At 42.5% G+C, this 24742-nt stretch overlaps 1 protein-coding gene across 1 annotated transcript in view; it reads right to left on the bottom strand.

The window, feature by feature from the left end:
- Positions 1 to 9062: 9062 nt before the first annotated feature.
- Positions 9063 to 24742, bottom strand: part of GGH (gamma-glutamyl hydrolase) — a 32155-nt gene continuing 16475 nt past the window's right edge. The window contains exons 4-9 of the mRNA XM_069600095.1: positions 24362 to 24446; positions 21409 to 21547; positions 17989 to 18095; positions 17812 to 17902; positions 13614 to 13751; positions 9063 to 11158 (exon numbers count right to left, since the gene is read on the bottom strand). Coding sequence (XP_069456196.1) covers positions 11037 to 11158; positions 13614 to 13751; positions 17812 to 17902; positions 17989 to 18095; positions 21409 to 21547; positions 24362 to 24446 — 682 coding nt within the window. The 3' untranslated portion in view covers positions 9063 to 11036. The remainder of the gene's footprint in view (positions 11159 to 13613; positions 13752 to 17811; positions 17903 to 17988; positions 18096 to 21408; positions 21548 to 24361; positions 24447 to 24742) is intronic.

The following is a 24742-nucleotide window of genomic DNA, read 5'->3' on the forward strand; positions in this document are numbered from 1 at the left end:
AGATGTTATGGACATTTTGACCAACTCAATAGTGATGGACTATAACCCACCAGGCTCCTCTGTCCATGGGGATTCTCCAGGAAAGAATACTGAAGTGGGTTGCCATGCTCTCCTCCAGGGACTCTTCCCAACCCAGGGATTAAACCCGCATCTTTTAAGTCTCCAGGATTGGCAGGCAGGTTCTTTACCACTACCTCCATGTGGGAAGTCCATATTTAGGGATCAGAGGCAACACACCTGCAATTTAAGCTCATGTAGTTAGAAAAGTATATGTGTGTGTGCACGTACACACCTACTTGCACACACACACACACAAAGCAGAGAAAGAGAGAGAGTGAAAATACAAATGTGCAAAATGTTAACAAGTGGGCCATCTGTGTGAAGGATATACAGGAATTCTTTGCATAACAGTTGAAGTTTTCATATAAGACAGACTATTTCAAAACAAAAACTTTGTAAAACAGATATTTCCTATTACAAAAGGGAAAGTAAATGACTATTATGTCATAACAATAAAGGAACTCCTACAGAGGGAAAAAAAAAATTCAAAATTAACAGCCAGACTTTGGAAGGGAAACATGTTAAAATGACCCAGGGCAGAGACCTGGCAAGGTTCACAGAATTCTCAAGGCCTTAATGAGAAGTGATGAGACCTGAGTTGTAATATCTTGACACACGGTCACTCACACAGCCTCGGTTCTTTCTTTAAACTACAGTTCAACACAAGGGCATCATTTGTGTGGCTTCCAGGAGGCCCTACAGGCACTATATAGTTTGTCAGACCCTTCTGTTTGAAAGACCCTTACCTTTGAAAGAAAAGGTAAAAGCTTAATTGTAGTACCAGAGCAATAAGAATCCACACACATCTGATCGTACCTATAAATAGCTGGTTTGAGAAAATGCCATCCAGAAAATTACAGGCTGTGACCATTCTATCAAGGCTTGGAATGGTTTTATTTCTGTGAGGGCTTCTCAGGTGGCACTAGTGGTAAAGAACCTGCCTACGAATGCAGGAGATATAAGAGATATGGGTTCGACCCCTGGGTCGGCAAGATCCCCTGGAGGAGGGCATGGCAACCCACTCCAGTATTCTCGCCTAGAAAATCTCATGGACAGAGGAACCTGGCAGGCTACAGTCCATATGGTCGCAAAGAGTAGGACATGACTTAAGTGACTTAACACACACACACACACACGCAGATGTCTGTAAACTTTAACCATGCTACTACTTTAATTGCACCATTTAAATATCCAATTGATTCAGCCCTCATTTATTTAACATGCACATTCAACTCTATTTCTAGGAAAGAATCCACATATTGAATGTGGAAAATGCATATATACATTTATGTATAAAAAGAAAAGGTAAATTAATAACACTGCTAGCATAATATAATTATAGATATTTATACATATATTATATTTAAATAAAATGCAATAAGCCCTCAAGAATCAGTTAAAATTTTACTAGAGTTTATAAATGGCTCAGTGAAAAGAACAGGTACAAAATTCACAGATAAATGTGAGTGGACTGCCAGTATGCCAAGTACCTATTACTCTTTCCAAAAAAAATTTTTTTAAATGCTGTTAAAAATTTTTAAATACATCCAGGAATTCCCTGGTGGTGCAGCAGATGAGAATTCGCCTGCCAATGTGGGGAACATGGGTTCGATTCATGGGGTCTGTGAAGATTCCACATTCTGGGGACAACTAAGCCCATGAACTGCAACTACTGTAGCCCTGAGCCCCCGGAGCCTGTGCTCTCCAACAAGAGAAGCTGCCGCAACGAGACGCCCTTGTGCGGCAGTGAAGAGTAGCTCCTACTCACGACAGCTAGAGATGGCCCACGTGCAGCAGGAAAGACCCAGAGGAGCCAAAAATAAACACACAATTTTCAAAAATTAAAATAAAAAAATTTAAATACATCCTATTCTGATGAATTTAAGAGACGTATGTTTAAAACTTTGCATTTAAGAAAGTAGATAAATAGACTCCACTGAGTAATAGTAATAGACAAGGAAACACCTAAGAAAACTCCTCATAAAATGAAACTACTTAACTAAATTAAGAGATATGAAAGATGCAGTGTATACTGCTTTATGAAAAAAAGCTAAATACTCTAAATCTAGGTTTATTCCAATCCTCATACTCATTTACTATAAAAAAAGGAAAGTACGTCAAAACAAATTATTTAAAAACAATTAAAACAATTAAAAGATTAGCCATACATTAAAGTATATTACTAAATATATTCAGTTCAGTTCAGTGAAGTCGCTCAGTCGTGTCTGACTCCTTGTGACCCCAGGAATCGCAGCACGCCAGGCCTCCCTGTCCATTACCAACGCCCGGAGTTCACTCAGACTCGCGTCCATCGAGTCAGTGATGCCATCCAGCCATCTCATCCTCGGTCATCCCCTTCTCCTCCTGCCCACAATCCCTCCCAGCATCAAAGTCTTTTCCAGTGAGTCAACTCTTCCCATGAGGTGGCCAAAGTATTGGAGTTTCAGCTTCAGCATCAGTCCTTCTAATGAACACCCAGGACTGATCTCCTTTAAGATGGACTGGTTGGATCTCCTTGCAGTCCAAGGGACTCTCAAGAGTCTTCTCTAACACCACAGTTCAAAAGCATCAATTCTTTGGCGCTCAGCCTTCTTCACAGCCCAACTCTCACATCCATACATGACCACAGGAAAAACCATAGCCTTGACTAGATGGACCTTAGTCGGCAAAGAAATGTCTCTGCTTTTGAATATGCTATCTAGGTTGGTCATAACTTTTCTTCCAAGGAGTAAGCGTCTTTTAATTTCATGGCTGCAGTCACCATCTGCAGTGATTTTGGAGCCCCAGAAATAAAGTCTGACACTGTTTCCACGGTTTCCCCATCTATTTCCCATGGAGTGATGGGACCAGATGCCATGATCTTCATTTTCTGAATGTTGAGCTTTAAGCCAACTTTTTTACTCTCTTCTTTCACTTTCATCAAGAGGCTTTTTAGTTCCTCTTCACTTATATTACTAAATTAGTAATATAATATTAGCAATATATATATTAGTACTATTGCCATAATAAGCATAGGGAGACTTGCATCAACCTGGTGCTCTGTGACAACCTAGAGGGCTGAGATGGGAGAAAGGCTCAAGAGGCAGGGGATATATATATATACATATATATATATATATATATATATATATATATATATATATATATAATTATGACTGATTCATGTTGATGTACAGAAGAAACCACAACACTGTAAAGCAATTATCCTCTAATTTAAAAAAGGAAAATGGGAAAAAAAGAATAAGCCAAAATCAAGAAAACAAAATAGTACAAAATAGCATTTACAATAATTTAATATATTATAGACAGCCTTGTAAATAAGTAGGGGAAAAATGATTATTTGATAAAGATGCTAAAAAAAAAAAACCCCTGCGAACATGGAATAAAAATTAGGTGCTAACTCCACACCACACTCTACTTTGGGAGTCATGTACCAGCTGCTATATTTAAAATGGATAACCAACAAAGACCTATTGTATAGCACATGGAACTCTGCTCAATGTTATAAGCCAGCCTTGAGAGGAGTGTTTGGGGGAGAATGGAAACATGTATATGTATGGCTGAGTCCCTCTGCTGTTCACCTGAAACTACCACAACTTTGTTAATTGGCTATACCCCAATACAAAATGTTTTTGGTGTGTTAAAGAAGGAAAAAAAAAAAAACAACAACAGGTAGGAAAGGCTGAGACACATTCCTACAATAACCCCAAATGCTACACAGCACCATATAATTGGAAAGGAGCCCCTAACTCCCACCGTTCACAGATGCAAATTTGAATTAAGCCCCTCTGCATGAATTCAGCGCCTCGTTGGTTTGCTCCAGAAGTACCTGGGCCTCAGGCAGGGCACCTGGGTGTTAACTCACTACCTGCCCCAACCAAATGACCCATAGAATCCTGTTGTTGTTCAGTCGCTCAGTGCTGTCTGACTCTGCAACCCCGTGGACTACAGCAAGCCAGGCTTCCCTGTGTTTCACTATCTTCAGTGTTAGCTCAAACTCATGTCCACTGAGTCGGTGATGCCATCCAACCATCTCATCCTCTGACACCCCCTTCTCCTTTTGCCTTCAATCTTTCCCATCATTAGGGTCTTTTCCAGTAAGTCGGCTCTTTGCATCAGGAAGGCAAATAACATTTACTACCCTAAAACACTGAATGCTCATACAACCTGTTAAACATCAGGTTAGCCGGTTCTCTCCTGACCTCTAGTGTTCCTGATTCATTACTGCAAAATACTTTGATTAATTTTAAGCTATGAGAATGAAAATGTTACATGGAATTTTAGAAGAAAATTTGAAAAGCACAAGCTAAATAATTACCAAATTTCTGTTTCTAAGGAGTGAAAAATCTTTCTCTTATTGGCTTAGAAGATACTCACAACCTAAAAGCTGAGAGTTACATTTTATTTGGCAGGAATTTTTAGGACTTCAAGCCCAGGAGGCAGCATCTCAAGTAACTCTGAGAGAACCAAGGTCAAGGAGGTGGAGAGCCAGGTTATATGGAAGTTTTGCAACAAAGGGCAGGTAGTCTGAATGTCAGAAGATGATTGTTAATTAAAGAAAACCAGATATCTCTGAAAGAAGGAATTTAGTGCTTTTCTGTGTATGGGAAGACGCAAGAATCTCAGTTCACTGAAATCATTCCTCTGATATGCATCTCAGCTATCTGGGGCCAGTGTCCTGTGTTTTCACATCCTGACTTTCCTCAGGGCTCACCGAGGAAGTGGCAGCAGTCTGATGGCTGCTCAGTTCAGTTCAGTCGCTCAGTCGTGTCCAACTCTCTGTGGCCACATGGACTGCAGCACGCCAGGCCTCCCTGGCCATCACTGACTCCCAGAGTTTACTCAAACTCATGTCTATTGAGTCGGTGATGCCATCCAGCCATCTCATCCTCTGTCATCCCCTTCTCCTCCCACCTTCAATCTTTCCCAGCATCAGGGTCTTTTCCAAGGAGTCAGTTCTTCACATCAGGTGGCCAAAGGATTGGAGTTTCAGCTTCAACATCATTCCTTCCAATGAACATTCAGGACTGATCTCCTTTAGGATGGACTGGTTGGATCTCCTTGCAGTCCAAGGGACTCTCAAGAGTCTTCTCCAACACCACAGTTCAAAAGCATCAATTCCTCGGCGCCCAGCTTTCTTTATATTCCAACTCTCACATCCATACATGACCACTGGAAAAACCATAGCTTTGACTGATGGCTGCTAGAGGGCGGGTATTCTTTATTTCCTCCCTGAGCTCCCTCAGGACTCACTGGCTCACCAGCAGTGGTGGCTGCAATTGCTGATGACCGTGACATCCTTTGTTTACTGACATGGCAGCAAATATTCCATTTCTCACTTGGGAACTGATTAGAAGTGCAGATCCTCAAGCTCAACCCTGGAACTACTGAGTCAGAATCTTAACTGAATCACTTTAACAAGACCCCTAAGTGACTCCAGTGCACACAAGTTTGAAAAGCCCTGCTGGACACCAGGAACTGTGAAAGTGTTCATCTCTCAGTCATGTCCAACTCTTTGCGACCCCATGGACTAGATAGCCTACCAGGCTCCTCTGTCCATAGCATGTTCCAGGCTAGAATACTGGAGTGTGTTGCCATAGAGTGGAAGCAAATGAGTTTCAACTGACAAACCACCTCTAGGAATAAGAGAAGCTGACTTGTTATGAGTCCAAGCCCACTCTGCTCACTGCATGAGAAGCCAGTAACTCCCCAACAAGCGGTTGAGACAAGGAAGGGACTTTATTGGGAGCCAGCTGACCCAGAAGATAGCAGGCTAGTGCCTCAAAATAACCATCTTGTCTGGGCCTGGACGGAGAAGGCAATGGCACCCCACTCCAGTACTCCTGCCTGGAAAATCCCATGGACAGAGGAGCCTGGAAGGCTGCAGTTCATGGGGTCGCTGAGGGTTGGACACGACTGAGTGACTTCACTTTCACTTTTCACTTTCATGCATTGGAGAAGGAAATGGCAACCCACTCCAATGTTCTTGCCTGGAGAATCCCAGGGACAGGGGAGCCTGGTAGGCTGCCGTCTGTGGGGTCGCACAGAGTTGAACACGACTGAAGTGACTTAGCAGCAGAAGCAGCGGCAGCTGGGCCTGGATGCCAGGTTCTTTTATGGATCAGAGATGGTGGGAGGTGAGGAAACAAAGTAAAAAGACTGTTCAATCCTTGCAAATATCCCCTAGAACGGCAAGCCTCAGACTGGGGGGATGTGTTAGTTTCACTTCCTCACAGTGCTTCACAGGTGGGTGGAGCAGGTTATCTCTCTGAGGCAGGACATTCTGTATGTTTATAAAAATTGACAACCACTCCAGTATTCTTGCCTGGAGAATCTCATGGACAGAGGAGCCTGGCGGGCTACAGTCCATGGAGTCACAAAGATTCCAACATGACTGAGTGACTAAGACTTTCTTTCATAACAAAAGCGGCAAGATGAGGGTTAAAGTCACAGAAGCAGATCCAGCATGAATTCAAAATTAACCTTTCCTGGTTACAGCCTTGAACAGGCTCAAGGCAGGAGTCCTAGGACACTGAGGGCTGCCTTCTTCGACCACGGTGAAAAGTACGGCATCCACACTTTTGCTCAGAAACAAACCTTCTAAGGCCTCTTACTTAACCCTCTCAGCCACAGCTGGCCCTGGGCCCGTGGTGAGCCAGGTGGTATCGCCCTCAGGTGAGTGAAGCCCCTGCTCAGACCTGGCTCCTCAGTGGTCCCCAGACCAAGCAGTACATTCCTCCAAGCTGTCTAAGCCCCTTTCCAGTAAGTACCTTCCTCCAAGCTAAGTCCCTTTCCAGTGCCTGAGACCCATCGGGGGCAGAAGTGCTTTCTGGGTGAAGCATCCCATACCCGGAGCTGGTCAAATGTGGGCCCTGGTCCCAGGATGCACACACCTCAGTGTTTCATAAGGGGAGGAGTCAGCCAGGGCAGGGCCATGCCTGCAGGCCACTCTGAGCCTTTTGGGAACTCCACGGTCCCTACCTCCCACTTTTCCCCTTCAATGTGCCTCCCTACACCTCCCTATTCCCGGCTCAACCACAGGCCCCCTGCTCTGGGAGTCGTGATGACGGGATGGCGTCAGGAGGGCTGCCTGGCAAGTACAGTAGCTTTTTCTCTCAGAGGATTTTAAGAAATTTGCAAGCAGAATGGTGATGTCAAAATGCTTTTTTTTTTTTTTGCAGCACCACACAGCATATGATATCTTAAGTTTACCTACCTGGGTTTGAAACCAGGCCCCCTGCACTGGACACACAGAACCTTAACCCATGGACCACCAGGGGTGTTCCTTGACCTGCTGATTCCCAGTGACTCTTATGATGGGCACAGGGCAAGTTCAGAGACCCGGTTGCTGGAGACTTGCCAGCCCCTGGGCTGGAACCACCACGTGCGCCGTGCACTGGCTCTTCCTTCTCCAGCTACAGCGTCACCTACCGTTTACAGAACCCAAAAGTGGCAGGGTGGCAACACCCATCTGCCGGCCTCCATGCCTCCGGCTGCTGGCACCCCTTCCCCAGGTTCCCTGGGTGTCAGTTCTCCAGCAGTGGCCACCCATCTCCTCCCAGGGCTTCCTGACTGATGTTCATGAACATCAGGAGGCCCTTCTCAGCCACGTCCTCCGCTGGCTCCACTAACGAAGCAATGTCAGTCTGCCCCAGGTCAGTCTCCAGCCACGCTGACATGGAACACACAGCTTTCCTGAAAATAACTTCTCTCCTCATTTGCCCTTAGGCCTCTTGCTGAGCACCCTGGTGGTGGTATGGGGAAGGCAGGAGGGCTGTCAACTTTGTAAGAGATTCTGCTCTTGGAATAAAGTTGCTTGCAGCATAAAGATAACACTGTTGGGGGAAATGGAAAATGTAACGAGTCAAGAAAAAAATCAGCAGTCCACCTCTTCCTGCATTTGTGGCCACCATCACCATGAGAACTATGGCAAGCAATAATAAGCCAGTGTTCATGGGCAGGAAGATGGCTAGTACAGCACCATGAGTTACAGTGCCATCTGGATTCAGTGTTACTAGGGAACTTTGGAAATGAGCAGATCTATAATTCAACAGATGGGCTGGAAGAGCCCAGGGAGGGTGAATAATAACAATGTCGCTGCTACTGCTGCTAAGTCACTCAGTCGTGTTAGACTCTTTGTGACTGTAGCCTGGCCAGGCTTCTTGGTCCACGGGATTCTCCAGCAAGATTACTGTGTCACTATCTTTTCCAATTGATAAAAAGATGTAAAGTTAGTCAGAAATGGCACATTTGAGAAAACAACACTCAATCTTCATGCTCATGGACAAAAACTAAATTTCCCATACTTCTGTTAAGGTCTTCTCAACTGATTAAATGGATTAACCTCTAATTTCTACGTTCTGTGTGGCCTTACTGCCCAAAGCTTATGGTTTGATCCAGTATCTTCAGATTATTGCTCCCATCTTTCTGCACATCAAATCATTCCTCATCTTCCCCAGCATCTTGCCCAATCACCCAGCTTCCCATGCTCCCCTCTCCAGCAGTATCTCCAGAACAAGGAGAGCAGATACTCACCTGCTGCCAGAAACAGCTCAAAAAAAAAAAAAAAATTTCTCTAACTGCTTGGTTGCCCTCGAGGTATTTCTAAACTTCAAGTGTTTTTGAGGGTATATGGGATGGTAAGGGTTGAAGAAGGAAGCACAGACTAAGAAATAGATAAAAATACACCCGAGCAAATATATGACAGCATTTGAATCATTTTCCATGGAAAAAAAGATACATTCACGAATAGTCACAAACATTTTTTGAGGAACTACTATGGTGAACACTAGGAGATAAAAGTTCAAAACACAGACTTTGCCTCAATTATGGATTTGAAATAGCAGAAACAGAAATATATGTCTGTGCTATACATACACACACACACACACAGGATTACTCAGCCATAAAAAAGAGCAGAATCTTGCCATTTGTGACAACACAGATGGACCTGGAGGGTTATTACACTAAGTGAGATAAGTTAGACAAAGAAAGACAAATGCTGTATGATTTCAGTTATATTTGGGATTAAAAAAATAAAGCAAATGAATAAACATGCCTAAACAGGATCAGTTACAGAGGATGAACAGGTGGTCACCAGAGGGGAGAAAGACCAAGGGCTGAGCAAAGTAGGCGAAAAAGATTAAGAGACAAAGACTTCCAGTTACAAAATAAGTAAGCCAGGGGGATGTAACGTACACACAGAAAATATAGCCAATAATATTGTAACAACATTCTATGGAGATGATAACTAGACTGTGGCAAACATTTTGTAACATATAAAAATATTCAAATCAATATGTTGCACACCTAAAGCTCATATAATGTTGTTTGTTAACTACACCTCTGCCAGGGGCCAATGTGAGGAATCCCACCCGTGACAAGGTCATGCGGAAGGAAGCCTGACAAAACACAAGGACGTGATCAGACTTCAGGGGTTCCCCCTGGAATTTCCTGAGCATCCACCCCCCCCCCCAAAAAATAAGAATCTGCCTGCTTTTCCACTCTTCTGATATTCTCTGGAAAAAGTCAAATCAGGGCTTTAGTCTTATGCATTTGAAAGGGATGTTTCAGTTAAACCCGATAGCTCTCTAGCTTGCCTAACAGGTTCCCCGGACCTCTTACAGCTTGTGAATTGCTTACAGCCCCCCAACCCAACCGCAAGAGGCACAAAGCTTAAAAGCATCTTAAAGATACAGAGCCTTTTCTAAAGAGCTAAAAATCATATTGGTGACAGGATTTCACTGTTGACTCAATGATTACTGCCAGGCCTCCATATTCTTTATCTTTTAGGCACCTGGGAGGATGTTAATCAATGTAAACGGGACATGGAAAAAGATTTATAATAGTTTTGATGCTAGCAACACGAGACTTTTGAGTTAATTACTTTTCTTTTGTTGTAAATCACTGTACTCCTTTTACTTGTTATAAATTGCTGTATCTTTGCTATGTAAGAATGTAACTTTATTTAGTGCTTTCTGAGAGTGGCACCAGACTTTGGGAAGATCAACACAAATAAGTCTTCTGGTTGACAAACCCTTATCAGAAAAAAGGCTGTAAAATGTTAATTGGCCCCTTTGGCCAGAAGATGATGTAAATCACCTAAGACTTGTATGCAGAGAGAAAAGCCTGGTTTTGATAAGAGTCTGGGCTGCTAATGCTGCATAACTTTGTGTTACCCATTGATCTCTCTATGTATAATCAAAAAGTATAAAAGGCCTTCTGAACAATAGAGGATGGGCCAGTCGCTGGACTGGTTTCCCCCGTGTCTCCTCTCTAATTTCTGGCTGAATTCCCATCTGGGGCATGGAGGCTCACCATGTCTACTTACTTGTCCCGGCTTTCAAGATCCACGTGAGGGGGAGCCCAAGGCAGGGCACCCCCTGATATTCAAGAGGACGCCAGTGGCCTAACGTAGATGGTGCAAGCTCCTTGTCTGGAACTTTATTGACTTCCCACGTAAACTAAGTTATTCAGCCTTCTTTCTCCACTTAATTTTCCTACTACACTATTTTTCCCTAATCTTATACTCTTATATTAATAAATAAATAAGTTTCTTCTCGCCTACGCCGTCCACGGTTCGAATCACCCTGGATCCACTGGGGCTGGACTCTGGCACACCTCAATAAAAATTGATTAAAAAATAAAAACAGTCTTCAGCAAGGATGAGGTAGGTAGACGGCTTAGGGATTGGTATTGCCAGAATCAGAAAAAATAAAACATATGTATTTTCAATAAATTTATTTCCTAATCTTTAAATAATACAAAGATTTTCCATGAAACACACTATGATTATTTATCTGTCTCACTGATTATCAAATGTGATACACAAAAATACTGAATGAAGAATCAGAGCCAATAACATCACAGAAACGGCATCTCTGTGACCTATTACCGCCATGAGTAGCACGTTTTTCATTATTTTAACAGTTTACTCAGGGAGTTAGTCAGAATTCTTCTTAACACAGCGAAACCTTTCAATCAAATATATAACTTTGCTGGAACGAAGAAACATTTCCAGTGTAAGTTGGACGGTACTGATAAATTAGTGCTTTGTTCTCTTCAACATCAGACTGAAAATGGTGATTGCTTTTCCGAGCTGCAAGACAAAGAAAGGATTAATTTTTAAGAAGATGTGGTACAACTTTCAAAAGGCTACTCTATGATGTTCCTTCCTCTAATCAGCATTATTTAGTGGGACAAGGCCAGCAAAAAGGAAAAAATGTCTTATAAAATTTCCCCCAAAGCAGTACCTGACTTGGAGGGGCATTCTTCTGACAGCAGCCACACCTGCTCTGCACCAGACCCCACATGGTGGGGTTACATTCAAACACCTACTAGGCACCTACTAAGTACCTACTTTGCACAAGGCTTGACACCTCTCCTGGAGATGGAAATATTCACCAGGCAATGTCCTAACTCTCAAGCAATCTAGTCTGATTCCCATACAGAAGTGGATACTATTAACATTTTTGTTAATACTGGTAGCACAGAATCTTAGCCACTGGACCACCAGGGAAGCCCCAATCTTTTATTTGCTTATTCTTTACTTAGGCTACTTACAACCTTAATTGGAAATAATCTTCTAAAATGAAGAGCCTTTGAGTTGATTTATCACTCTGGTCTTATAGACCAGAAAAGGAGGAAAATCTGCCTACGAGACATCAAGGAAGACGCTCCAACTCCTCCATCAGCAATCAAAGTGGAAACTGTACCTAAACTATTCCCTGAAAGCTGCACATAAAGAGTAACCTATTATTGTCATGTGCTATGTTGGTATTAACAACAAATTCTAGAGGATCCCATTGCTGTGTACTTTGTATACTAAGTGACCTGCCCACTGCAATGAACATTGCAACGTACAGGGATTTCTCTGGTGGCTGAGACGGTAAAGCATCCACCTGCAATGCAGGAGACCCAGGTTCAATCCCTGGGTTGGGAAGATCCCCTGGAGAAAGGAGTGGCAACCCACTACAGTATTCTTGCCTGGAGAATTCCATGGACAGAGAAGCCTGGCATGCTACAGTCCAGGGATCACAAAGAGTCAGACAGGACTAAGTGACCGACTAACACTTTCACTTGATTGAACATGATACATTCTGTATATAAATCATACATCGTTTACTCCATGCATGAGTACAAACTACGAATATTACATCATTACATAGAACATTTTTTATAGACTAACCTCCTGAAGATGGTTCAAGAGTAAAGAGGAGGGAGACACTGTATAGCCGAGGCAGGTGTGGTGATGGTGGGGAGAAGAGAGGCGGGAATTTGAAATGGAAGGAGGCAGGAAGAAGTCGGCGAAGCTGAAGTTCAAATGTGAGGGGGTGAAGGCTCAGACTTTACCTTAAAGTCAAAATAAAGTAATAAGGGCTTTTCTGGCATTTTTTAGAAAGAGGGCATTGGAAGATGAAGACGGTGGAGTCACGCCTGTGACAGTGCTGGAGAAAACCATGTCCTGCCCGCCACTGTCCTCATTCACTTCTACACACGTGACCTAAAAGTGTTTCTTAGGACTAATATTGCCCATGGGAGAACTTTTGGATTTTTTTTTTAATTTGGGGTTTTGTCAAGAAATAACCCATTCAACTGAGCATAATCCTAAACTATGGTGAACTTAGGATGCAGTATATACCTGCCAGTGTGGACAGAGGGGTGATAAACCTCAGGGAAAGCTTGGATGGATGGAGAAGGCCAAGTCTTCCCATGCCCACACCTCGCCCAAGGGATGCCCCATCCTTGGCAAGCTGCATCTGTAGCTCTGTCTCACACCCACATCACTCAAATAAACCTCAAGCATCTAGAACCAAATTCTCAATTACCCACAAACATAACACTGTGTGATTACATCTGTGTTTCCAACATGAAAAAGCAGGCAAAGTGTATTAACTCTCCAATGTGCCAATACCTATAGACAGGGAGATTTAAATCCACAGACTGATGAGTATAGATTCAATTCATGTAACTGTCTTGGAAAAATAAGATCTAATTCTCAGATAATGTCATAATTAAAATATTATTCCAAAGAAGAGTAATGATGATGGCTGTTGTTTAGCCGCTCAGTCGCGTCCAACTCTTTGTGACCCTGTGGACTGCCTCCCGCCAGGCTCCTCTGTCCATGGGATTCTCCAGGCAAGAATGCTGAAGTGGGTTGCCTGTTCCTTCTCCAGGGGATCTTCCCCACCTAGGGATAGAACCCACATTTCCTGCACTGCCAGACAGATTCTTTATCACTGAGCCACCAGGGAAACCCAACAGTAATGGGAAAAAAATCTTAAAAAAAGGAATCAAGACAGACAGAAAAAAGAAACAATCTTTATGCTGTTGTTTAAGAATTCAACCCACTTTAGAGAATACAATACTGTTAACTGAAATAATGGTCCTGATTTGATTTAAATGACTAATATCTCAATTTCAGGGCTCTTGAATTCATTTTCTTAAAAGTTAAACCTACAGAATATTTATAGACTACACAAAAGTTTAGATGAGGGCAATTTCCTTCAGAACCACATTAGAGTGATAAAATTATAACCTCTGCCTCAAATTACCTTCAGCCACAAAGAACTCTGCTAAATAAAATGCAGCCTTCACAGCATTCGGTGCATGGGAAATGCCTCGTAATTGCCCCCACTCATAAGGAGCTTTCTCCGGATGCCACTGGACACCATATATCGGATACTGGTTTCCTGCACAAAGAACAGACTGGTGAGTATTAAATGGTAACAATGGTCTAAGATGTTACAATTATGTTGTATATTCTCTGTAAAATGTTACTTTTATAGCCCACAATGTCAGACAAAGTAAAACTGTGCATATTATTATCAGAAACAAAGAATTTCAATTCATAGTCAATGTGAGGTTCATAATAACCATATTTCACTGACTTATAACCTTTTATGAGAGTCCCAGGTGACTAGTGGTAAAAGAACCCGCCTGTCAAAGCCAAGAGACATAAGAGACATTGGTTCAATTTCTGGGTCGGGAAGATCCCCTGGAGAAGGGCACGGTTACCTACCCATTCCAGTATTCTTGCCTGGAGAATCCCATGAATAGAGGAGCCTGATGGGCTACAGCCCATGGGGCCAAAAAGAGTCAGACACGACTGAAGTAACTTAGCACACATGCACAACTTTTTATAATCTGAAGTATGACTGACTGACTTTACTGGGTGATCAGAGTTGTTGTTGTTCGTCATTTAGCCGCTCAGTTGTGTCCAGCTCTTTGCGACCCTATGGACTGCAACACGCCAGGTTTCCCTGTCCTTCACCATCTCCCAGAGCTTGCTCAAACTCATGTCCATTGAGTTGGTGATGCCACCCAACTATCTCGTCCTCTGTCGTCCCCTTCTCCTTCTGCCTTCAATCATGCCCAGCATCAGGGTCTTTTCCAGTAAGTCAGCTCTTTATATCAGGTGGCCAAAATACTGGAGCTTCAGCCTTAGCATTAGTTCCTCCAATGAATATTCAGGATTGACTGGTTTGATCTCCTTGCAGCCCAAGGGACTCTCAAGAGTTTTCTCCAACACCACAGTTTAAAAGCATTAATTCTTCAGCACTCGGCCTTTTTCATGGTCCAACTCTCACATCTATACATGACTACTGGAGAAACCATAGCCTTGACTATACGGACCTTTGCTGGCAAAGTGATGTCTCTGCTTTTTAATACACTGTCTAGGTTTCTCACAGCTTTTCTTCCAAGGAGTAAGCATGATCAGAATAGGGCAGAATAACTGAGCCTCTGAATACAGACTAGTTCAACAGTCAGGGGCACATCTGATCAGTGACAAGCTTCTTCTACAGTAGGTTTCTTTTCCCCCCACTTCACACCACATCTTCATCCCCTCCAATATAATGACTTACTCATGTGAGAATGAACTATGCCAGCATCTCTGGTGTCTTTATAGGTTAGCTAGTTTGTCTCAGCATACACTGTGCCTCTCTCACCGTCTGTGGAATGGTTCATGACCTCACTGAATCAATCTTTAAATAGTTTTTTAAAGAAGTTTAAATTTGAAAGATTTTTGCTACCATAGTTCACTTATTCTTAGAATTATTAACTACTTTTATACATAAAAATGATATGATCCTTAGGATTTACTGCAAAAAATATTCTAGTAGGAGGAAAAAGTAGATATGAAATAAGTCATGTCCGACTCTTGTAACCCCATGGACTGTATGAAATAAGAATGGCCACATAAATGTGAAAGTTGTTGAAACTTACAGAAAAGTACCCAGGATGTCACTATATTACTCAGCTACTTCTAAGTGTGTTTTTAAAATTCTGTAACTTTTTAAAAATGTGAATATGTCTTCTGAGAAATTTACATACTCATTTTTTTCTTCACACATATGCCTTTCCTCATTTTAACAATTTATTGACCAGAGATGTAGTAATACGTCTTTTGTTACCCAAACATTACTGACTGGAGTGTTTTAATATTCACTTACATAACAAATCACTGGCCACAGGATTAGTTTCTGCAAAAACCACCCCCCCAGTCAATAGTGTGTTAACTGAAAAAGAAATCCTCTATTACTCTCGCATTGAAATTAAAACCCTAACTACCATACGAAAATACTGGCAGGAATGACTGATCTGAAAGTAGAAGTATCCAGGAGAAAGAGCACTGTCCTCTTGCCTCCCATGAGACTCTGCTAGGAGAGGTCACATCACAGAAAGGAAACCTACTTTATCCTACCCTTGCTCAGGCAAGGTTCACAAGAGGAGAACCTAATACCAAGTAGCTGTGGTCACTACTCCATCCATCTCCCACTGCCCACCTCCCTACTTCCCTGTAACATACTCTCTTTCTCTGTCTGGGACCACACGTGGTGACACCAGCAGGAGACCCATTGGCTAGATGACTAGAAAATCAACTGCTGCAGACAGATAACTGAAAGGCAGGTCTTCTAATATATTTCTTTGAGATAGGAAAAGTACTATTTAGGATAAGAAACACCCTAGCTCCTACAAACCTAGGCAGCGTATTAAAAAGCAGAGACATTGCTTTGCTGACAAAGGTCCATATAGTCAAGCTATGGTTTTCCCAGTAGTCATGTATGGATGTAAAAACTGGACCATAAAGAAGGCTGAATGCCGAAGAACTGATGCTTTTGAACTGTGGTGTTGGAGAAGACTCTTGAGAGTCCCTTGGACTGCGAGGAGATCAAACCAATCCTAAAGGAAATCAGTCCTGAATATTCACTGGAAGGACAGATGCTGAAGCTGAAGCTACAATACTTTGGCCACCTGATAACAGCTGACTCACTGGAAAAGATCCTGATGCTGGGCAGGACTGAAGGCAGGAGGAGAAGGGGGCAACAGAGGATGAGATGGCATTACCAACTCAATGGTAAGCAAACTCCAGGAGATACTGAAGGACAGGGAAGCCTGGCATGCTGCAGTCCATGGGGTCACAAAGAGTCAGACACAGCTTCACAACTGAACAACAAGTGATAAACTGTAACAAGGATTTTCAGATAGATAGAAAAATAGACAGATGAATGTTCAGACAGAGATACACACTGAAATTCAGAAACAAGCTGAGATTCACTCTTTTTTGTAAACTGCCATCACTGAAAGATCAGTGCAGGTTCCTGACAATGTAGGAACCAGGCCCTGTTCTCACTAATTTAGAACAAAAGAAAGAATGCTAAGTCGCTTCAGTCATGTCCGACTCTGTGGGACCCCATAGACGGCAGCCCATCAGGATCCACCATCCCTGGGATTCTCCAGGCAAGAACACTGGAGTGGGTTGCCATTTCCTTCTCCAATGCATGAAAGTGAAAAGTGAGAGTGAAGTTGCTCAGTCGTGTCCGACTCTTAGCGACCCCATGGACTGCAGCCTACCAGGCTCCTTCGTCCATGGGATTTTCCAGGCAAGAGTACTGGAGTGGGGTGCCATTGCCTTCTCCAAAAAGTAAGAATAGGTAGGAAATATGCAAATAAGAGCATCTCTAGTGTTCCTATCTAGCAGGTATCAGGAAGTTTTCAGAAGATAAAATTTTCAAATGAGCCTGGTATGATAACACAGCCAGAAACACAACCAACACAGAAACGTGACGCCCTAATTTCCAAGCCAAATCTCTTTCATGTACATAATTAGTCATCCATTCAACATCTCCTGGAAACACAAAGAAGAATGAGACACAGTCTCAGCTCTCAATGAGCTCTTAGCTCTGAGCAGTTCTGCACACAGGATTCGTTGAGGGTCCAGCCTTTCGGGTCCTGCTCCGTAGGGGTACTCTCCAGAGAGGGCGCTCCTGAGCTTCACCTCAAGTTCTCCTGATTCAGTAACAATGCTGGTTTAAATGCTCCATTTAACTCCTGGAGTTTAGGACCTAAATACCCTTACCGTCCTTTCATCAACGTATTTAGGGAGATTTTTTTCTGTATGCCAATCACATTTTTTGTTATTGTCTATAGCATGTCCTTAATCTGCAATGTTGCTAGAAACAGAAGTCATCTTCTCCATTTATCTTCATTGATCCTCCCCATAGTCTTCACCTCCCTTCTATTTTCATCACCTTGACCTAGAAGGTGACCCAGGTAAACAGCAACTGATTTGGAAGCTGAGCAAAACATGGGCCTCTTTTCTCCAATAATGCCCTAACTTCCAACTTCAGTCCCCAAAGTTTTATTCATGATTTTATTTTTAAGAGAGATTTTAAATGATTTTATTCATAAGAGAACTATAAAATCAAAATTCATAAATATAATAAAGTGTACATGTGCAGTGATACATACCTTCCATGGTTGAAATAAAGTCAATATTGCCATCTGTATTTGTAGTTAATATATTGAAAAACGCCTTTAACTTTTCATTCTTCGTAAAATTCTAAAGTGCAAAAATAAAACCAAAATGATTACTTCTGCAGTAAATCTAAATTTAGCATGGATTTCACTGCATAATAAATGAGATACCATCACGGAGAGGCTCCACTTGTGGAAATGTGCGGTCAGAGGTTCTACTGCTAATGACAGCAGCAAGTCAGCAGGAAAATTCTGGAACATTCTGCTCTGCAATGTACCTGGAAAAATTTAAGCCCAAAAGAAATCATTCAAACACCGGAAAAAAATAAAATCTGCTGAAGTCACAGCCAAAGAGAGGCCACTGTGAAGACACAATCAAGATGACTAAATGATTTGCAAACACATCATTTCCACAGGAGTATTCTAGTCAGGCACAAAATAAGTTCAACACACAGTTCCAAATATGTTTCATACTTATGTACCTTTCTTCTAGGATTGCAACATAAATAACAAATTCTTTGGACATGATAATGAGCAGGATTTTAACTTGAGTTCTCTAGACAAGGCTGAAAAATAGGTAAAATTGTCCACATGTGTATATATTTGTTTGCTCAGGAAAGGATCTAGAACTTTCAACACACTTTCAAAGTATCTGGGACTTAAATGGTTAAAAATACCAACGATGTGGAAAAGAACACAAACCAGGTCACGAACCACTAGACGGATCAAAAGAAGCAATTTGCTTCCCTGAAAACTCTGGAGTCTGACACAGACACACAGCAGCAAAAGGATAAGAAAATCCTAATGGTAATCAAGGCCCCAATGTCAGCTGTCCTCAAATGAGCCTGTCATTCAGGATGCTAACGGTCCATGAGAATCCCAGCGCCCCAGATCATCAAAATCTGTGGATTCCTTATTTCAGTGGATTTCATTCCTGGTTTGTATAAATTGGGTTTCAAACACACACAACCAAAAGAAACTGACCCAAGACATATATTTCCCATATGATTTTTGCACTATTTGAATGTAAGAAAGAGCTTTGAAAAGTATAGAGCATTTTCTAAGTTCTGGGAATAACTACTGCTTTCTATCCAAAATCCGTAAGAGAACAAGAAAGGTTGGTAGCATTCAATTCTGATGATTCTGAGATCAAGTAATCTACAAGAATCATCTTTTTTGTTTTTAGTTTTTTTTTTTTTGGCTGTGCTGCAACTTCGCTGCTGCCTGAGGGCTTTCTCTGGATACACGGTGGGCGGGAGTGGGGGTTGGGGGGTGGAGGTGGGTGTTGCTACTTTCTAGCTGTTGTGCGCAGACTTTGCATTGTTAGGTGGATTCTCTCTTTGTGGAGAACAGGCTCTAGAGCACAGGATTTCAGTGGCTGTGGAGGACAGGCTTAGCTGCTCCATGACATGTGGGATCTTCCCAGACCAGGGATCAAACCTGTGTCTCCTGTACTGGCAGGTGGATTCTTCAACACTGGAGCGGCAGGGAACTCCCAAGAATCAGTATCTATTTACACAAACTGGCAAATAAAGAAATTTGTCTGGTCTTTGTCCTGGGTTCCCGAATGGCAATTTCAAGGAAATTCGCAAAGGATGGACATGTCTTTGTAATGCTCATGAGGTGGCATAAGTTGACCCCAAGACAGCTTTGGGATGAGGCTGATGACCAGAGAGACTGACCACGTGATTACGGCTGGTCTGGCTTTATCTGAATCTGCAGCACAATGGATATGAAATGGACTTCAAGAGTAAATCTGACTTTGAGCCAGCCTGATCTCCAGGGATGGGACGGACGGGGACTAGAGACAGTTCAATAACATGGCCAGTGATGTAATCAATGATGCCTTCACAATGAACCTCCAATAAAAACTCTGAGCACCAAAGCTCCCTGGAGCCACTTGGCTGATGAAATATTGATGCTCCAGGAGGGTGACGTGCCCTGAGTCAACAGAAAGAGGGCAGGAGGTTCTGCATTCCCTCCAGACTTCAGCCCACGTGAATCCTTTACAGCAAAACTCTTAATGCAAACACAGCACTTTCTGAGCTCTGTCAGTCATTCCAGTGCATTACTAAACCTGTTTGTGAGTGTGTGCTAAGTTGCTTCAGTCGCGTCTGACTCTTTGCAATCCTATGGACTATAGCCTGCCAAGGTTCCTCTGTCCATGGGGATTCCCCAGGCAAAAATATGGAGTGGGTTGCCAGGACCTCCTCCAAGGGAATCTTTCTAACCCAGGGATTGAACCTGCATCTTACATCTCCTGCATTGGCAGGTGGGTTCTTTACCACTAGAGCCACCTGGGAAGCTCTCCATACTCAGTGAAGAGTACAGAGACCAGCCCTACCCATGGAGACACGCTGCTGTCACCATTTACAGGCCGATGTTTCCTTATAACAACATTTTATTGGTATAATAATTAGATTATTTCGCTGCCTCCTCCATTCTGCTGCCCCATGTCCCTCCCCCATTGAGCATTTCACCAATAACAGTGTTTTCTCCCAGGAAACATGTGTATTTTGAACTCAGTTGAACATGGGCTGTCAGCCACCTCCTCCTTGAACCCGGGCCCGCTGCCCCCATCTCCAATACCGTTGCACTAGAGCCTAGGGCCCCAGGTGCCTCGGCAGTTGGCACAAGCAAGGACTGTCCACCCAGGAGGAGAGAGAGTGCCCACAGCCCCCCACCCAGGAGGAGAGAGAGTGCCCACAGCCCCCCGCCCAGGCACCCTCTCTTGGCCTTAGTTACATCACAGCCCCTGTGCCCCAACCTCACCCAGCCCCAAGCCTGGCCCACTTTCAAAAAAAAAAGCTACCCACTTGGGAAGCCACCTGGGAAGCTTTGTTAAATCCATGGGTATCCCTAAAGTCATGGCCAGTTGATCAGAAGTGTGAGTAGCCTTGGGGCGTGACTAGAGGCTGGTACCTGATGCAAGGGTAGTTTGGTCAGGGAGATGACCTTTACCTGGAGCCTGAGCTACCTCCAGGGTATACTAGAATGGAGTACACCCCAGTTGGGGTCAAAACACAGTACACAGCCAAGGGGGAAATGCAGATTCAACCCCTGGGTCAGGAAGATACCCTGGAGGAGGGACTGGCAACCTACTCCAGTGTTCTTGCCTGGAAAATCCCATGGAAAGAGAAGCCTGGTGGGCTATGGTCCATAGGGTTGAAAAGAGTTAGACACGACTGAAGCTAACATTTATGAGAGTTATGTTTAAAGTGCTTAGGACAGTACCCAGAAAACACTGTCTTATTTAACCCTCACAAAAAACCTTAAATGTTTTTAGAAATCATTTGTAGAAGTTAAGACAGGTTAAATGATTTCCCAAGGCAAAAGTAACAAAGTTAGAACTCAAAACCAGGTCTTATTTTAGAGTTTTTCATTATACATGGTCCTGATATCACTAGAAGCAGTTAAGTTATAAACATGCAAAATCCCTTAAGCCATCTTTATAACTCAGTACACAGAGTTATACCTTCAGCCTGTGTAAATAAATTAAAAATTAACAAACACCTTTTGACTTGGATATTTGCAACTTACTAATCTTACCCAGTTACTACTTTTTTGAAGGAGCAAAAAGAAAATTCTTACCTCTAGAGAAGTTCAGCGGCAGTTTAATTCCAACAGTATCTGTAAGGGTTAGTAAGCTCTCTCCACTGACCAGATAAATAAGCTCTTCAAATCCAAGGCAGGTGCCCCACACAGGAAAATAGTCTCCTTCGCCAAAACTCTTTGCAGAGAAAAGAGAAAAACTAAGCTTATTCAAACTTTTCATAATAAAATTTATACATTCAGTTTGTCCTAACAAGATGGGCATTTGAGTCACACATGGATTTCTAAGGAATTTCCAAGATCAATAGTAGTAGGCCAGCATTTTCTCTTCTATCAGCTGGTTATCACTTCATCTCTCTGTAGACCAAGCACCCACATAACAGTTAAGGTTTAATTTACCGAACTATCCAAACTCAGTTGTGCTGGGAAAGAGACAGACATCTGCCAGTCAACTACCAGACAACACATGTTATCATTTAGGGACTGTAAATATGGAAGATGATGCTAGATAAATGCCTATTTATACACTGTGTACAAATCCTATTGTTCTAAATGATTGTCCAGGTTTGAAACTACTCTGAGTGGAGGTTTTCCTTTCCCTCCATTATCTCAGAATTTATAGTAACAGCCTTCAGCCAATCAGATTTAATCTGATGAAAGCCATAATTTGGAAGGAAGGAAACAGCAAGCAAAAGTACTGACTTTTCACAGGGTAAACTAAAGAAGTACAAACGTACTACGGCTCTGAGGGAATTAAAATGACTAGTGCGACTGGGAAAAAAGTATTCTGGTGACAGAATTTTCTGATTAACTAAAGATTAAACCCATATGTACTGATAGTTACAAAAATGGGTTTTGTAACTTCCTTAAAAACAGTGGTTTTCCTGCATAGACTGTAAAATATAACCTGTGCGTGTGTGCGCGCTCATTCTCTCAGTCATGTCCGAGACTGTTTGCAACCCCATAGAGTGTAGCCCACCAGGCTCTTCTGTCCATGGGATTTTCCAGGCAAGAATACTGGAGTGGGTTGCCATTTCCTACTCCAGTAACGCATTTTAAATACAGAAAATGTTAGGGAATTTTTTTCTGTTCCTCAGTAAGAAAAATATAGAACAATATTAATTCTAATATTTTCTACTTCAAGATATGATCTTCATACTTCGTATACAAATATAGGAAATTTTTACTTTTAGAAGTCAGAATTGCATATGTTATGTTGAAAGGTCTTATGGCATTCACTTAACAATAAACACAAAAGAAGACAGAATTGCTGTTTCCATATGTACCAAATTTGATCTCTGGACTAAATGTTAAATCCCCACTTGCTGGGACCACATCTTTTGTTTGTTGTGATCAGCAGAACAAAGGACACAGAGTGGAACCATGTAGATCTAACAGAAATCACTTCTGAAGGCTGCTTCTTCTGAGGGCTTGTAGACCCCAGTGGCTACACCTAAATGGAAGTTCAAGATTGCTAAGCTTTTTTCTTTGCTTTGAAATCTTCAAGTTGTCAAATAAACCTTTTGTGTCTTATGGGTTGGGCAGTTAGGTGACTCCTTTGTGTTTTTTCTAATTGAATAAACCAGGTTACACAAGTCTCTATTTGCGAAAGGTGAAGAGTTACTTTATAATATTCATATATATGCTTCCCAAATGCATTTTTAAATCATTCTTGTTATAATTTTGTTAAATTTCAATTTTGCTCATTAGTTTTTCCAAAAAATGTCCACTGAGCAGGTACTAAGTACACAGAACCATATGGTATGAAACGAGGAATGCCTCGAAGGGTATCAGAACCATGCAATCTGATGAGACATCAACAGCTAACTTCAAGATATTGAGTCTCTGAGATAAAAGCCCCTTAATCTCAGAGAGCTTCCCTGGTAGCTCAGTGGTAAAGAATGCAGGGGATGAGGGTTCAGTCCCTGGGTCGGGAAGATCCCCTGCAGAAGGAAATGGCAACCCATTCCAGTATTCTTGCCTGGGAAATCCCACAGACAGAGGAGCCTGGCGAGCTACAGTCCATGGGGTCACAAAGAGGTAGACATGACTTAGTGACTGATCAACAACAACAAAATACTCTAAAAGTTGAGCGAGAAGGATGCCATTCCAGCGGGGGCAGAGGGACATGTCCCCATAAGGTGCACAACCCTTAGCCCTGAAAGCTGGCTAAGGCACAAATGACAGACGAGGTAGAAAGAAAGAGACTAAGCAGATTTGAAAGTAGGACACAAGATATGTTCTAGAAAACACCAGTTTGACTGCAAGTACCTGCATAAACAAAGGCTGGAAAAGGTGGGCTGTGGACACACTCTTCACTCAAAGACTATCTTGACTCAAAGACTACAGAAGGCTACAGGTCATTGAGCCAAGCCAGTCAACATTTTCCAACAAGTATCTCACATGCTAAAAGCAGTTTCTTAGGGAATTATTTAAGGTTGGATAGATGGTAGGGCCAGCAAGATTAATTAGAAAATTGCTACTAACAGTTCCAGGGAGAAATCCCAAAAGTTTGTGGTATGATGCAAAGGCAGGCGCAATGTGAGGTTACAGAGAAGCCAAGAGGCTCCACAAGTCACTACACGTGGAGCCTTAGGGTCCACGGTAAGTGTCAAGCAAGGTCAAACAGGATTGGATGAGTTGAGGGCAGCTTGCGAGGGAAGATGAGAATTAACGACCTATGAACAACGCCCAGTACATAATAGAGACTGCTTACTCAGCCACCATGAGTGCCTGGTTCACGTTGATGAGCCCGAGTACAGAGGGCTGGTCAGCAGAACTGGAGGGTTCCCTGGAGTCCAGAATTAAATGACGCACCAGAAAATAGCTGAGAGCTGCCACAGGGTGGAGAAGAACCAGCACCTCAAATGTTAAAGGGGTGATGAGACTACAAAATGGTGAAGGAAGTACCACCACGTCCTTTAAAGAAGAATTATCCTTTTGGAAAATTACAAAAACTCACCTAGAATAATAAGAAATAACTGAGACTTACCTTTATGGACAAGTTGTAAAACGTTTTGGCCACACGAGCGTAACCTGACCTCATGAGGTTAACACTTCCTCCAGGAAAAAGAACTCTGAAACATCAAATAGGGTGCATTTCAACGTCTCCTCCCTCCCAGAAAACCAACAATCTTTTTATTTTAAAACAACCTTTCCTGATTACATAAGCAGCCAGAGCACTACAGAAAATGAGAAAAGTTAGGCAAAAAAATATAAAACACTTACAATCCCACCTATTTGTAAACTATTGCAGTTAACAATGCATTTGTGTATATTCTACCAAACTTCTTGGATAAACAAGTCTATGTTTGAAATAGAGTATGGATAAGTTAAAGTAAAAGAAACTAGGGGCAAGGGAAGAATATGCAGA

The sequence above is a fragment of the Ovis canadensis genome, chromosome 9, assembly GCF_042477335.2.
Source record: "Ovis canadensis isolate MfBH-ARS-UI-01 breed Bighorn chromosome 9, ARS-UI_OviCan_v2, whole genome shotgun sequence".
NCBI lineage: Eukaryota > Metazoa > Chordata > Mammalia > Artiodactyla > Bovidae > Ovis > Ovis canadensis.